At 37.5% G+C, this 16,471-nt stretch overlaps 2 protein-coding genes across 2 annotated transcripts in view; one reads left to right on the forward strand and one right to left on the reverse strand.

The window, feature by feature from the left end:
- Nucleotides 1-1,431: 1,431 nt before the first annotated feature.
- Nucleotides 1,432-5,201, reverse strand: dolk (dolichol kinase). The gene is made up of 2 exons (XM_081390580.1): nt 5,103-5,201; nt 1,432-3,470 (listed from the first exon to the last, which is right to left on the reverse strand). The coding sequence occupies exon 2, from the start codon at nt 3,341-3,343 to the stop codon at nt 1,769-1,771; it is 1,575 nt and encodes a 524-aa protein (XP_081246706.1). The 5' UTR covers nt 3,344-3,470; nt 5,103-5,201; the 3' UTR covers nt 1,432-1,768.
- A 212-nt stretch (nt 5,202-5,413) lies between these two features.
- nup188 (nucleoporin 188) overlaps nt 5,414-16,471 on the forward strand; it is a 30,659-nt gene continuing 19,601 nt past the window's right edge. Inside the window, exons 1-6 of the mRNA XM_081390141.1 lie at nt 5,414-5,465; nt 6,283-6,337; nt 6,585-6,658; nt 15,785-15,869; nt 16,119-16,199; nt 16,303-16,347. Coding sequence (XP_081246267.1) covers nt 5,440-5,465; nt 6,283-6,337; nt 6,585-6,658; nt 15,785-15,869; nt 16,119-16,199; nt 16,303-16,347 — 366 coding nt within the window. The 5' untranslated portion in view covers nt 5,414-5,439. The remainder of the gene's footprint in view (nt 5,466-6,282; nt 6,338-6,584; nt 6,659-15,784; nt 15,870-16,118; nt 16,200-16,302; nt 16,348-16,471) is intronic.

Below are 16,471 nucleotides of genomic sequence, written 5' to 3' on the forward strand. Positions count from 1 at the left end.
TACACACACATATATTATATAAACACAAACTTTTGTGTTAGATGTGATTAATTGATATATGACAGATATATATATATATATATATATATATATATATATATATATATACATAGACAGTATATATATATTTGACATAATATAATGGCATAAGTACATTTCCGCAACTGCATCATGTAAATAAAAACTAATTCTAATTACTAAAAAGTATTAAAATATATTATTATATATTTTATTAAATATTATTGAAATGGTCTAGTATGTTTACACCATGGCAGTATTTGTTATACAAAAATTATACAAACAGATAATAGCAATGAGAATTTAATGTTCGTAATTGTCAAGTAATGTCACGAAAATCATATGGTTCAAAAAATAGGCATATTTCATGCAAAATATATTTTTTCTTTTTGATTACATTTAATTTGTACAGCACTTTTTATGATACGTGTTGGAAAGCAACTTTATAGAAAATAGAAAAATATAGTTTTCATGAGATTCACCTAAATAAAATAACCAAAATGTAGAAATTGTGCCCTTCTTTCAGTGTTGTTTATCAGCGAGTGCAGGCATTGTTAAAGGGCGTTACATTTTCCTTTTCTTTCTTTAATAATGTGCAACTCAATCCCTGTCATTTATACTTGAGTGGCAGACGCAGGATTTGAGAGAATGAAATATTAACAGCAACTCAAGACATCAGAGCTTTATAGGTAAAATAAACCTTCAAAACAACAAAATGATCGCATGTAAACCTTACAAAATTAAAACGCACAATTATTACAGTTATTTCTGCACAACTAGCAGCACCAAAATGTGTTTTCAAACCATGGTTAATGTAGTTGACTAGTTTTGTTACTTGCAATAAAATAATGTTAACTGAAATGAATATAATAACTTATTTTTTTTAAGAGAGTTGACAAATATTCATTTAGTTTATCTTGATGTACCATAATAACAAAACGAAGACTGAAATAAAAAATATTTATAAAATAAATATAAAATATTAGTTAAAAAAACAAAATAAAAAAACTAACTAAAATTAAAATGGGATATATATATATATATATATATATATATATATATATATATATATATATATATATATATATATATATATATATAAATAAAAGTGCAATTCCATTTGGTGCAACTAGTGGTACAAAAATACACATTTTACCTTCAATTCACATTTTATTTTTGTGCCACTTTATTTTAGTATCAAGTTTTATATTTAGTTTTATTATAATGCTATAGGAAATGCATTATATATAATGTATATAATGCATTGAATACATTTCAGTGTTTTTTTCTCTCTGTACTAGAGTCATAAACACTTTCATTGTTTAATTTTTTGCTTTCAAAACTGGAATAATTCCATGTCAGACAATACTAGGTCTGTAGCGTACCATATGAATGAAATGCTGTTAAAGGGATAGTTCACCCATTTACTCCCCCACATGTTGTTCCAAACCTGTGTGAGTTTCTTTCTTCTGTTGAACACAAAAGAAGATATTTTGAAGAATGTCGGTAACCAGACAGTTGATGGACCCCATTGACTTTCATAGTGGGAAAAAAAAATACTATGGAAGTCAATGGGGTCCATCAACTGTTTGGTTACCGACATTCTTCAAAATATCTTCTTTTGTGTTCAACAGAACAGAGAAACCCATACAGGTTTAGAACAACACGAGGTTGAATAAGTGATGATTCATTTTTGAGTGAACTATCCCTTTAATATCTGTGCGTTGGCATAATGTGAGTGTGTTTGATCTCATAGCAGCAGAAGGATGTAGAGGTACAGAGGAAGCAACAGGTTGTCTATCTGTGACGTGTACGCCTCCAACATGGCCACCATGGTGATCGAGCCCACCACCCACGAGTAGCTGGCGTTCAGGTTTATACTGCTGTCGGCGATGAGGAAAACCACCACTGCGATGATCTGAGCGAACACCGAGGTCGCCGTGCCCTCGAAGGTCTTCTTAGTGCCAGGCCAGCGGATCTCTCCGACCGAGCTGCCGAAGATGGACGCCACGGTGTCGCCGACTCCCACGGCCAGCACGCCGGCGTAGGGCACCAGGCCACCGGCGCCCCCGAGGCCTCCTTTAGGGGTGCAGGTCCCGGGCGAGAGCCAGATGGGAAGGGCGACGCCGAGGAGAAGGTAGATGTGAGTGAGAATGAGCGGTCCTGAGTCTCTCTCGTCCAGGAATAAAGTGAGAAGGCATCTCAGCGGAGGCCCGAGAGGTCGGATGCGGAAATAGCGGACGTATTCAAGAAACAAAAGCGCTGAGAGGCACACGACCGCGGACAAATGAAGCAGAGGACGGTCCAGTGCGAGTCCGGGTGCGAAGGTTAACACGGTGAGGAGGTGGAAATACTTCCGCACGGTCGTGGACGCCTGGTGCTTCTTACTGCCGCCCGAGCGATGGCTGTTTTGATGCATCACAACGGCAATAGCTAGAAGCAAAAGTGAAGCCCAGAATCCAATGAGCCAAAGGCGGGTGCTGCTCTCGGTGATGAAGTGCATCAGCCAGGTGATGGGGTGATGCTGCGTGAGCAGGGAGAGCCAAGGAACCAACAAGCCCAAGCCCAAAACGACAGTCATGGTGTGGAAGAAAAGCGACGCCGACCAGGTTTCCGATTCCATGAATACGAAGAGCACCGCGAAGAAGATTCCCAGCAGCACCAAACCTAACACGGCGACCGGGAGGAAATACGGAAGCGGGTCGGAGTTCGCGTTCCCGGACGAGACCAGAGAGCGCTTAATGAGCTGGTTGATAATGAAACTAATCCCGCCGAGGATGAGGAGGGCCTCGCCGGGGGTGAAGCAGCGTGGGAGCAGGTACAACAGGATCAAGCTCACGTACACAAAAATCAGCAACACCTCCAAGACTTCAATCACCTCGGACACTGTCAGCGTTTGCTTCACTGTGTACAGGATGGCGCTGCTGGCGATGCCGGCTATAACGCAGGTGTTTGTGGGCACCGGGCGTGTGATTCCCAGCGCGATGAGAGACAGGAACAGAGCCAACATCATGCCTATCACTGTAACGACCATGGCGAAGCGCTCCATGTAAACGTTTCCCACGAGGACGCAGCGTCCCCTCAAAGCGAGACCCAGCAGAGGCATCACCATGCTGGCTGGTAAGACGCCGCTGTTGGCCGAAGGGCGAAACTGGAACACGGCGGCGCCGGTCCGAAGCAGGCGATCCCATTTGTGCTGAACATAGAAAGCCTGGACCGCCAGAGCGATGCAACACCAGGACAGCTGATTCCACACGGCCATGTGAACGGAAATCACCATAGCAAACACCACAGCGGATTCAACCAGCACTGGATCCATCTGCATGATTGAGGAGCGTGTGACAAAGCTTTACAGGAATGAGGGACTTCAAATACGGCAGTCTGTCAGAAACGTCCTGGTGCACACACAAATATCGTCCACTTCTCGGGCTCCTGCACACGCCAAATTAGGCCTGGGTAAAAATAAAAAACATCAAAATATCATTAGACACAATTTTTAATTTAGTAATATAATGTTTTCTTTCACTTTTAGCACATTTCTCCACAGAAAAACCCCACATAATAAACTAAAATATAAACAAGATTTGATATAATATTTTTCTCACTTTTGGCATTTTTCTCCACACAAAAAACATGGTACCCGGTTAAAATGAATATATTTTTAAACATGCACTTTCATGATTTTTACATAATATATCATAGTAATGTCATTTTTTAAGTAATTTGGAGTATGGAATACGGTAATCATTTAGTATAATATATGCCAAAGTACTATTGTATTAACATCTGATACTTTCACTGAACTATGGTATTTTTTCTAAAGTCATTACTCAATAATATCATGGAAAAAAATCTGAAATAAATCAATAATTTTACTCAATGTGATGAAAGATGTTGTTCAATGTGATGGTACCTACCTAGACACGTTTTTTGGGCAAGATAGAGATCAACCGATATTGATTTATTATAACCGATACCAATTATTCGCATGTTTATGCGCCCGATAACCGATATATAGAACCGATATTTATTTATTGTTTTATTTCTGTTTTTGACAATTATAACAACAGCACTGAACTGAACAAACTGTTTTATTTAGCACTTTTTAAATACTGTAATTTCTGAAATTTCACTCCCCCATTGCATACAAAACAAAACACACTTCTAAATCAATAGAGTCTGAAAGAGTGCAAAAAATAAAATATAATGGACATATTCAATCATCCCTATGACGCCCAAAAATGCCGGATGGAAAGCTCACTCGTTTCAAGACACATTCGTACTGTCGAGAGTTTATACTACGAAACTAAAGGAGGGTGGCAAGTTTCTCAATGGCATTTGAACTCTAGACACTGTGAACTTTAGCACTGTTGAACGCCCAACAGCAGCTGTTTCTAAACATGGTAAATTATGAAAAGACAGCATCACTTTGTCAGCAAAAGTAAAACGATCTGGTTTTAATGGCTGGGTGCTCTGGCATTACAGTGATTAATAATATATGGATAATAGTGTATCATTCACTGTACTTTAATTTAAAATATTAGTGTTTTAAATGTTAGGGTTTTATAAGCACCCAGAAATAATGTATGAAAAACAATAATATAAATGAGATGTGTTATATTAGTATCCAGGAAAAAATATAAAAAATAATTTAATAAAAGATAATTATAGAAATCTGTAAATAATATGTATTTTATAAGTACCAAGACTATAATATATTAGAAATTATATATTTTACCACATCTTTGTTCAATGCAATCTTTTCTGGGTGCTCAAACAATGCAATACATGCACTTGAATCATATATCAGCAGAACATTAGCTTATTAATGCATGCATATTGTGCAATTGAATATGTTATACGCATTTGAAGGGATTATCAGTCTTAACATTAAATACTAATACAACAGCAATGTTGTTATTCTATACGGGTTTACAGTGTTTATTTACAGTTAGAGAGGGTTTTGTTGGGCTCTACGGCAGAAATGACAGCTCATTCACTGCAACACCAACTGTTCATTAAACACCCTGCATAGTAAATAAACGCAGAAACATAATTTTACACCAAATGCCGCCTCATCTTACCCCTTTCTCTGTGATTGAACGCTTGCTTCTTGAACAAAAGATTGTATTCCTTGTGTTTTACTGTGACTCGTGCTTTGTAAGATCAGCTGCTCACTGACTGACGGTGGGAGCGGCCATCAACTTCGTCACGTGGTGTCAGAAGGATCATGTGACCAATGTCAAAAAAAAAAATCTTAGTCAGGATTTTTAAGCAGATAACATTTTTTACCATCTTTAATTTAAATGCGTATATGTGTACATAAGTATTTTATGAATATATATATATGTATTTTAGGATTTAATCAAGTCATGTGATAGGGGAGTGCACGTTAGTGTTGGTCACGTGATTCCGGTGAAGATGGCGGACTCGGAGATGTGTGTCAGGTAAAATGGAAGAAAGAGAAACTTACTAGTGTTGTTCTCAAAGAGCTAGAGCGAAATTTGTAGATGGAGAATGTGTCGATATTTTGTATTTCGTATGTAGCCATAATATGCGTGGGAAATAGGACTTCGACGAGCTGTTTATTTGACATTTAACGGCAACACGAGTCGGTCGCGTGCGTTGGCTGGCAGACCCGCGCTACTGAAATTCAAATGTTAACTTGGACAGTTTATAACAGCTTTTATTAAACCCGGTACTTCTCAAACATTCAATAAAATAAGCATATTCATATTGATTATTTGTAAAAATTTCCATTTGTTTTGGCTGAGTCGGTTAGAACACATTACAGTAGTTTGAAGCGATGAATGAGTTTCATCGTGTATGTTGTGTACGATGGTATACATCTATTACAGTCTAATCTATACACATGTAGGATGCATATATATATGGTTTCTATATATATTTTATATAGAATAAAATGGAAAATTGACATTAAATATTAAGAGCTGTCTCGAGTTGTGACAAGTTATAATTCTTATAAAACAAATTTTCAGTTCTTAAAAAAATTGTGACCAGTTACACGATTTGTCATGAATATGTACATTTTAAACAAATGTTTTTTTTTTTTATGTCATTTTTTATGTTTTTGTGAACTATCTTTATATACTGTATGGACCTATAAACATTATAATGACACAATGGTAAAACGTTATGTTATCAGTTTTGGAAGAATCTCTGTCATATTACAAAGCATAAGCAAAAAAAGAAAAAATTCTCCATAAAGTTTATTAACAATGGCACATTTATAAACTTATTTAGGAGCAGCCGAGAGTTATGGACTATCTTGCTGGGGAGATCTGCACTCCGAGAACCGGTTGGTATACAAACCAATTATTTCTGATGTTGTTCTGTCATTTAATTACACTAATTACACAGATTTGTATAAAAGCTGTGTATGTTCAATGATAGTTAATTATAGAGAATTCTGTGAGGGAACGCTATTAATAATGCTGTTTTATTCTAAGAAGGCACTGATCTGACGAGATATACTTGTAAAATGTATCGTATAGAGTTCCTGTCCATCATTTTTGAAATGTGATTTTATTTGTATGATCTGACAGGGCCAAATCGAAGCTGAATTGAATCGGAACTGGGAGAGACTTCTGCAGGGTCTGTCCTTCTACAAACCACCCAGGTAACACTAAATCCTGGAAATAAATAACCTGAACAAAGATGAGATTGGCTTCATCCAGCTAGGAAGATACTATCTGATGATATATACTAGAGATGCACCGATCACAATTTTCTGGGCCGATTCCGATTTCCGATTTTTCATTCAGTTTGACCTGCCGATACCGATTTTAGCCGATTCCGATTTCATTTTTTCTAACCACTTTACAGCACACACAAATATTTATTTTATGTCTTTTCTGTAATAGAACATTTTACAATTTGCATAGTACATATTTTTTTGAACAGATAAACGCTATAAAATAGAACTATAAATTACTCCAGGTGTGGGTGATTCAAACATCTAAAGTGCAGTGTTATGGAAGAACCATTTCCTTTTCACATTCAATATCCAATAATTTTTTATATATGTATTTAGCAAACTAAACGTCTGTATGAAAACAGGGAATGGCAATAAAATAATATCTAAATAAAAAATAAATAGCCTTGCAGTATAAAGATATTTCTCAAAGCACTCACACACAGGCCTATTGCAATCACTTGTACAAACTGAATAATAAAACAAGTTTAAATGGGTACATTTTCTATAAATATTAGTCTTCGTTTTCTTTTCTGACATAGCCTACCCCAGTTCTTGTTAAAACACGCTGTAAAAGCAATTTTTATCTCACTTGGAAAAACAGCATCACAGGTGTAAGACAACACTCAAAAAGGCAAAATTGTAATAAAGAAGAAAAAGGCTTTATTCTTTGAGGAATCTTTTCGCAACCGCAGCCACCCAGATGTGAAACAGAAAGCCTACTGACATAATAAAACTGAGACATTTTATACAGGTTTCTGACATTCTTGACTCCTCCTTTCCCAGTCTCTGTAATTTCCTTAAAGACATTCAGTATGGACTGGTTCTACCCCCCCCCCGGGCAGGTCATGCTGTTCTTTGTCCCTGAGAAGCCAAAAGGCCTTCATTTACAGTCTAAATGACCTCCTGCTTTCCTCAGGAGGGGGCCTGGGACCCTACTATATGACATCCTGTATTCTTCGACTAAGATTCTTTCTCGTGCCTAGGTGTTTGTTATCTCCCCGGGCTATCTGGTTTATTACATCTGCTCTTTCCTACCCCCAATTCAGCTGTTAGAAATGCTTTTACACACACTCAAATGAAATCAACAAGTTTTAAATGAATGGACACAAGAACAATGAATTTTTCATTAACATCTCCCCCCTGTTTATCATTCTCTGATAACCAATAAAATAATAAAAATTCATTTCTGTTTTCTAATCAAACCCATTATACTATTAAATCTTTAAGAATAGAATTAATTCAAGTCTTAATTCAAGAACAGTTATACCCTTCATGTATATCAATACTAAGCCCTAATTTGATTCAATCAAATAAAATCGCAAAACTTTTCTTCAACCATTAATTGGTCAACATTTTCTCCAGATATGTTGATCATCTCGTTGCCTCATGGACGTTCCATCTTCACCAATATGACACTTTGCATGCCGTAGAGAGGATTTTTTCCAACGTTGGCAGGGGAGATTTGTTTCTAGCACATATCATTGATCCCCTACTTTATTCTTTGCGCTGGCGTGTGAGGTTGTTGATGTTGGTTGGTATAGTTTAGGTCAGATGCTTGGACCCAGGTCTAACATCCTTCAGTCATTTTCAAATCCTTACAAGATTTTCCCTTAGATCACGATCGCACCCCCACTGGAATGAGTCGTTTACTGTCTGCTGTCACCTGTGAAGGCAGACCTTAAGTGATTTTGTTAGTGACCGCTTGTCTTGTCGTGCCTTTGGTGTGACCTGTGGATTCAACAGCCTGAAACATTATTGTCACCAGATAATTTTTGCTCATTGAATAGCACTCAGGGTCCTTGTTCCCACAGGGTTAGGCACTGTTTCTTCACTTTGCTCATGCCATGCGCAAAAGTCTGCATCTTCTGTAAAGAAAAACAAATGTTGAGGTTATTGTCACATAGTTTTCTTTTGTCTGCTGTGCTGCCACATCTGCTCCGGCGTTTCCTGTCAAAACAATTCTTGTTATTAGCACACTTAAAATACAAACAATGCACACAATTAAACCCAATGTCCTCCCAACATTTATCTTCCCACCTGTGCGATGGCTTTCAGCAAATGTGAACCCCTTAGTAAACCAGATCTAGCTGGTTAATACAAATAAAGTTCTTCAAATAAACCCCTCCTGGACTTTTACTGTCCTCATATACCGATGAGGTCAAAGCTAGATAACCTCTCAGCCTGCTGTGAAGACAATGGGTTTAGCCCTTCCCCCCTGGATTTACTGTTTTTCCCACCTGTGAGGCCGAAATGTCTTTGTTTGTGGCCTGAATACAAATTATCCATACTAAAAAGTTCAAAGACTCATCTGACCACTTGTTTTACTGTGCGTTCTCCTGTTCCCGCCATGAGCATATTCATCCTCCTCTTGATGCACGACACCCATCTTGTGCATAAATTTAACATAATAAAATTCTCTTACTTTTATCAGACGCTTTTATCCATAGTGACTTCCATTTCAAAGTACACATTTACATTCTTATCAGTTCTTGCTTTCCCTCGGAAATTGAACCCATGACTTTGGCGTTACAAGCGCTAACGCTCTACTGTTTGAGCTATAGAAAACTGCAATATTTGTTCATATTTATTTGGTAACATTTGTTTGGATAAAGTTTGCTAACCCAAACGTTGTCCTTCAGCCAAATTTCCCATCTTTCTCGGCCTCTGAAATAAAAATATTACTTAAAGCCACAATTTCATCTTCTTATCAAATTATTTTTTAAGGCAACGGCCCCTAGTCTCACAGCGTTTTTTGATTTTCAGGCCTATTGTTTGGTCTCTTAATCAACTGTCATCTACGAACATTCTCCAGGTCATCAATTGGTCAGGTCAGGTCGTGTACACTTTGTCAACGTCACTACACTTCGTCAACGTCAGTCGAATAACAATCTTCCCCTTTTTACAATACATAACTGTTAAGGGCTCTCTGGATAATCTGATATTTACTTAGCCTACTGTACGTGTTTGTTGCTGTCAAATTTATAACTTTTTCTCAAAACATGACTGACGGCTATCTACGACTTCACAATTCTAATTTATCAATACTTAAACCTGTCCAGAGAGTAATTCAAATCTACTGCACATCATGAATGACCAAAATAATAATTAATAGACAGAGCTCGATGATCAATCAACTTAAAGCTCATCCTGTTCTGTGTTGCCTTCTCATCAGATTGACTCACAATCCTCAGCTTTGTGAAATTTCAATTTCAAAAATTTCAAATTTGTCATTCGCCTTAACCCATCTATAATGCTAAAACACTCTTTCCAGAGGTTAATGACAAATTTATACACACTATTCAGACAGAATAGTTGTCCTAAACTAACACATACTGTACAAAACATGAATTCACACTCACACTCTTCCCTGACTATGAACCGCTCATATTTCTTATTAATATCTTTTATCTAAAAGGATTCAAATTTTAAATGACATTTTAACCTTACATTTTCCTGTATCTTTTATCTAATGTTTTTATGGCCTCTTAACCAGTTTCAAAGCATGTCTGTTCATTATCCATCTGATTTTAGAAAAGTCAGCTGGATTGTTTTGGTTCATTATCTTATTTTGCTCCAGCTTTCTTTGGCTGACTGATAACAGAAGAACAGACAGAGTACCATCCTCTTCCTCCACTCAAGCAGTCTCTTTCTCTCTCATTATAAGCAAATAATCTTTTCAACAGCCTCCTAGGACTGTAACTAAAATAATCATAGTCATATTCAATCGTTCTATGATCTTTTCTAAGGTTATCTTTAGTTTAAATACTCAATTTACCTAACCTTTGTTTTCCAGAAAATTCTCTTGAGTCATCTTTAGCCACCACCATGTCTTATAGTGGTCCTTTGTCATGTCTAAATGATCTACAGGAGTCAGAACTGACACATTAGTTCAGCATCGACACAAATCTCTGTGTTTTCCTTGCTCATCAGGCAACTAACATTACAACTTTTTTTTTTTTTTTTTTTTTTTTTTTTTTTTCAAGCTGTCTCCACAACAGATAACCACTAGTTCAATGGTCTCTGCTGGCTCCTGAATGCCCATTCAGATCAGCTCTTAACCTATAATTGTCTTTTCTTCAGGGTGTTGTCCCCTGGCATAGTTGCAGACACTTGTCAGAAAAACAAGCCATTCAATCAACGCGGTTTCTGGTGAGTGGTATATAGAGGAACTCACATTTTCTGGGTCAGACGGCCGTAACTTCTTACAGCTCATCTCGCCTCTCAATGGTTTGCTGATGCTGCTGGCCTCACAGTCACCGCTCAACTCTAATACCTTTCTCACATAAAAAAAACACCTCCATCAGGAAATGCCCAGTGTTTTTGCGTGACCCTTCTGTCTTAGGTTGTCCTTTTGGCCTAAAAGATCGTACCCGTCGTTGAAGTAATCACTCGTACACACTGGTAACCGCTTTTTCCCATCACAGAATCTGTGACCGTTTTCTTCAACATAATCTGTTGTTTTCTGGAGCTTAGGAAAAGGCGCATTCAAGAGTCATCAGAGCCATTCTGACCTAATAGTGTTCACAGGGAGACAGGTTAATAACAACAGTATTTAATCACTTAAATTCATTAATCATCTTAAAGGTAGCAACCTGCTTAGATTATGGTCAGTGAATTTAGATCACAATCGTACATTCAGTGTACTGTTACTTCTGTAGCCGGAGCCATCAGCCCTGTTTTATGGTGGAGGCTAAAATCAGACAAAGAAGCGGTCCTAAAATAAACTAGTCAAAAATGTCACTTCTATCATTTAAGGTCTGCATTATTATTTTAAAGACTTCTTTAAAATCATTCAGTTTTACCTTTAAAACATTTACAAATTGTCCTCTAAATTTGTCAAATCTGAACTGCCTGTAGCATGATTTGTTTTAGCTCTTCCGCATCTATGAATCTGTTCAACTGAAACACTGTGCTTTACACAGCCTCAGACAACAGTTTTCAGCTGACATTGAATGAGAGAGAGACTCTTGAGGCATCAGGACTGGTACACTGCATTCTCATAAACCTTTAACTTCAGACTTTATCTGCCATCTTTTCTTTAACTGTAGCCCATCTTAAGGCATCTTTTCCATAAATTACATGTATTGTAATTTAGACATTACAAATATCCACTCCGAATGAGTCTCTGTTGCACTGAAACTGTGGCAGTTTCAGTTACAGCACATGCCAGATTTAGATAAGCAAACCTGTTTTGGCCAAATCACATTCTTATCTTTTAAAATCAACATTAACAAGCCTTTGTTTTTAATCAAATGCCTTTTACACATTTTACATTTAGCAACTGTTAATCCTGTAACACTGCTTCTGTTTATTTTATCTTAAAGAAATAATACGAATTATTCTAGTTCTTAATAACAATTTCATTTCAATTTTACTTCAATGTTTTCTCTAGGAGTTTATCAATCTGCTTCTATGATTCACTTTTGAGGCTGCTCCCTGCTTGTGATACATTTTTTTTTTTGATTATCATTATAAATCATTCATTAGATTTGTCTCTCCATATCATCTAAAACCTTATCAAAGCATTTCATTCAAAAACACAATCATCCTTTTAGTGACCGGTACTTTTAAAATATTTTGCAACTCATTTAGTCTTATCCGTAATTTTATGTCAACCGGTACTTTTTATAGTTCTTTCCTTTCAAAAGGAATTCCTTACACTTAAATCTTTCAATCTTCTTACAACTTTCAAAAGTTCCAACTATCAACTTTATTTCTCCCTCATTTACTTTTACAGTCATACAGTGCGCATACAGTCACTGAATGACCCAGCTGACTGCAATAAAACACTCTCTGTTATTCTGCCTTTTATCTTTCTAACAGCTTCACCCTATTTTGCACTTCTGAAACATTGTGTTGTATTCAGGAAATGCAAACAGAGCCACTGATAAGTTCTCTGCATTCTCCCCCACTGTCCCAGCTGCAAATTCAATTACAATAGCCGAATTATAATCTTCATCATATTAACATTGATCTACTTTCTAACCCATATTAACACAGACTTTTCTTCAAATTTGTGTCATTTTGGCACTTTCTTTCTTTGGAGCCAGTTAAGTTATTGTTTATCTTTCTAATTACAATCAAACCTTTACTAAACATCATTTGCAAATCTCTTCAGAGCGTGAGCAGAACTGCTTACAGCATTTGCTCTTTTTTATCTCACTATTTATCAGGACTGTTCAGTTACTCTTCATACAGTATTAAAACTTTAACGTGTCATTAATTTCATCAACACTGGTTTTTAAAAGCTTATTCTTCTATCAAATGGTTAGTTTGCAGATTCAACATAAATCACAAGATTGTATTATAATTATTCAGTCCTACTTATCTCTACTGTTTCACAGAGACCACAAGATTCCCTAATTCTTCTCAGTCTCTAAATTACACAGACAGCTATCCTCAACTCAAAAATATGGCAATCTATTCTTCAATACTCTTGTTTTCATGTCATTAATACAATAAAGCATTCACATCGTAATTTCAATCATTATTTTATCTCCAAAATATAGAATTTTTCCCGTTTTGCTTACATTTGCGTACATGATTCCTAATCTTTATATCATGTTAATCCCTGTTAATCATACTCAATGCCTTATTTTATCTAACACTCTTTCCCTACATGCCACTTCCTTCTGTATCTGTTCAATCCAACAATTTCCATCAGGAAAAACATCCTATCTTCCCCTACATGCCAGTTCCTTCTGCATCTGTTCTCTTTTATCTGCAATCCAACAATTCTCTGTTTATAATTTCCATCAGGAAAAACATTCTATCTTTCCCTATCTTCTTTAGTTCAACAAACTACTGTCTGTTCACAGTTTTCTTCCATATCTCTTTCTCATAGCACAATACTTTCACGTTCCTATCGATTCTTTAACCACTTTTAATCTTGTTGTACTCAATGTTTCCTCTTCTGGAAAATCATGATATTTTATCAATTTCCCTATGTCAGTCATAATTACCACCATAATTATTTCTCCTTTGACAGAAAATTGGTGTAAAAAAAAAAAAGATCTACTTTACTGTTAGATGACCCCATTTTGGCTGAGTTCCTCTCTTCTGGATTTCACAATTCGACACGTGTCTTACAGAATCTGTCAAACGTCTTCGACAGACCCGATCTTTTACTCCGAGATCGGACGGACCTCTGCTTGTTTACGTTCCACTCAAAGTTTTCTCACGTGCGCTTATTCGCTCGCTCAATTCTTTTGACTTGATTAATTCAACCTGGTCTTGTAATTACGTTCCACTCAAAGTTCCCCCACGTGCGCTTATTCGCTTGACTCAATTCAATGTGGTAAAACTTCGAGTAGAGCACAATCACCCAGAAACTTCTTAATCCTGTTTTAAACTTTCTCTAAGGTTTACATAAATTTCGAGTAGAACGTAATCATCTCAGCAGCTGTGATTTCTCTGAATCACCAGTGGATCCCCTGTCCACTAACGAGCTAAGTGAGGCAGAAACTGGTCTGCTTTGTCAGATCAATTTCTCCCCATAAAATTTGTGATTAACTGACTCACCTCTCGCTCGTACCAAAAAGCAAAACTCAGCCAATATGGTTCACGTTCACTCACAATTATCAAATTACACTCAACTTCAATAAAACAATTTTGCCGTTTCTTACCCAGAGATGCTTTTCTGTTTTTCCCGCAATCGTCGCGGATTTTTTTTAATCCTGGTGGGAGTTTTTCTTTCACTGGTCCTGAGTGTGGGGTATTTGCCTCTCTCTCTCGTAATCTGTTGAGTTTCTATCTCAAACCGTCGAGGTATAAGACGGCTGCCTAGTGCTGCCGAGGTTGTGCACTTTCCCGTCAAATCCGTTCTCAGGACCAGGAGAAGAAGCGTCCGCACAGGATCCCTCTTCTTGACACCAGCTGTAAAAGCAATTTTTATCTCACTTGGAAAAACAGCATCACAGGTGTAAGACAACACTCAAAAAGGCAAAATTGTAATAAAGAAGAAAAAGGCTTTATTCTTTGAGGAATCTTTTCGCAACCGCAGCCACCCAGATGTGAAACAGAAAGCCTACTGACATAATAAAACTGAGACATTTTATACAGGTTTCTGACATTCTTGACTCCTCCTTTCCCAGTCTCTGTAATTTCCTTAAAGACATTCAGTATGGACTGGTTCTACCCCCCCCCCGGGCAGGTCATGCTGTTCTTTGTCCCTGAGAAGCCAAAAGGCCTTCATTTACAGTCTAAATGACCTCCTGCTTTCCTCAGGAGGGGGCCTGGGACCCTACTATATGACATCCTGTATTCTTCGACTAAGATTCTTTCTCGTGCCTAGGTGTTTGTTATCTCCCCGGGCTATCTGGTTTATTACATCTGCTCTTTCCTACCCCCAATTCAGCTGTTAGAAATGCTTTTACACACACTCAAATGAAATCAACAAGTTTTAAATGAATGGACACAAGAACAATGAATTTTTCATTAACAACGCAAATTCTGTGCATTTTGGGCGCTTTTTTGTGAAACCCTATTTAGGCTATTTTATCCATCAAAAGTGTGCTTTCCCTTTAATTGAGCGCGAGCAGTGCAGCAAATAGACTCGGCACCGAAACACGCGCTTCACTGCTCGCCTCGCGACGCTCCTGCTTGACGCTCACGCGCTGCTCCTGCTCCCGCTCTGAAAGCACTCATCGATTAACATGCACGCTGAAAAATACGCGCTTGCGGGCTGAACGGACGTAATTCACGAGGTTTCCTACATGTGTGCATGTGTGATGCTGATGTTGTGCGATGTTAATCATGCGGCGCCCGAGTGCATTTGACCGGCACACAATCGGCATTTGTCAGACTGACCGGCCGGTCGCCGGTCACGGCCGATCACGTGAAAATCGGCCAATTCCGGTCACCAGCCGATCAATCGGTGCATCTCTAATATATACTTGATCTTCTACCTCTTGAAAGTATCCATAGCTACATTTACACACAATCAAATAATCAGTTTGTAATCAGTTGGACTGTAAAGCCTTTGTGTAAATTGATCTGACTGATCTCAATCTAAATGAAATGTCAATCGTATTGAAATGTTATGTGCAGCACGTCGTCCGCAGACAAGCTGAAAGCAGATAAAGACACAGCACAAGCTCTCAAAGACTTTGGACTCAGGATCAGCAAACTCCTGGTAAGTGTCTGGGAACATTGGCTTTGTTTAAAATGCTAGTGAGCTGCCTTCTTAGACCACAACATAAAATGCAAAAGTTGTAATATGCATGTTTTTATGCTTCTGAAACCCGAAAATGCTTTCTAGGATGATGTCTTACTAGGTTTTGAAATGCATTGCATTCTCATTATTTGATTCATACATAATGACACAGTAAATTTGGCTGGATTGAGACTTCAGGAATGGATAAATGTGTGTTTATCATGTAAGGGTTTGGATGAACAGCAGAGCGTGCAGATTCTTCAATGTTACCTTCAGGAGGATTACAGGGGCACACGAAACACACTCAAGGTGAGCTCGACCTCATATAGTACACGCATGTACATCTGATGTGTTCACACGAACATGGTGAGGGCTTTTGAATAAATGATTAATCCTCTTTTGTTCCCATTAGGCGGTGCTGCAAGATGAGAGACAGAGTCAAGCTTTGCTTCTGAAGGTTAGACCTCCTTATGTCTTTTCAGTTTTGTCTGTCAAATCACTTTGTATTTGAGTACTTGAGACAAAATATGGTTGCTTAAAAGCACAAAATGACTGTATATAGAAATGTGATGTTGTAATTG

The sequence above is a fragment of the Scardinius erythrophthalmus genome, assembly GCF_964197995.2.
Source record: "Scardinius erythrophthalmus genome assembly, chromosome: 17".
Classification (NCBI taxonomy): domain Eukaryota; kingdom Metazoa; phylum Chordata; class Actinopteri; order Cypriniformes; family Leuciscidae; genus Scardinius; species Scardinius erythrophthalmus.

Excerpts from the sequence above, each read along its gene's own strand:
- dolk (XM_081390580.1), bottom strand. The coding sequence starts at position 3,343 with ATGCAGATGGATCCAGTGCTGGTTGAATCCGCTGTGGTGTTTGCTATG.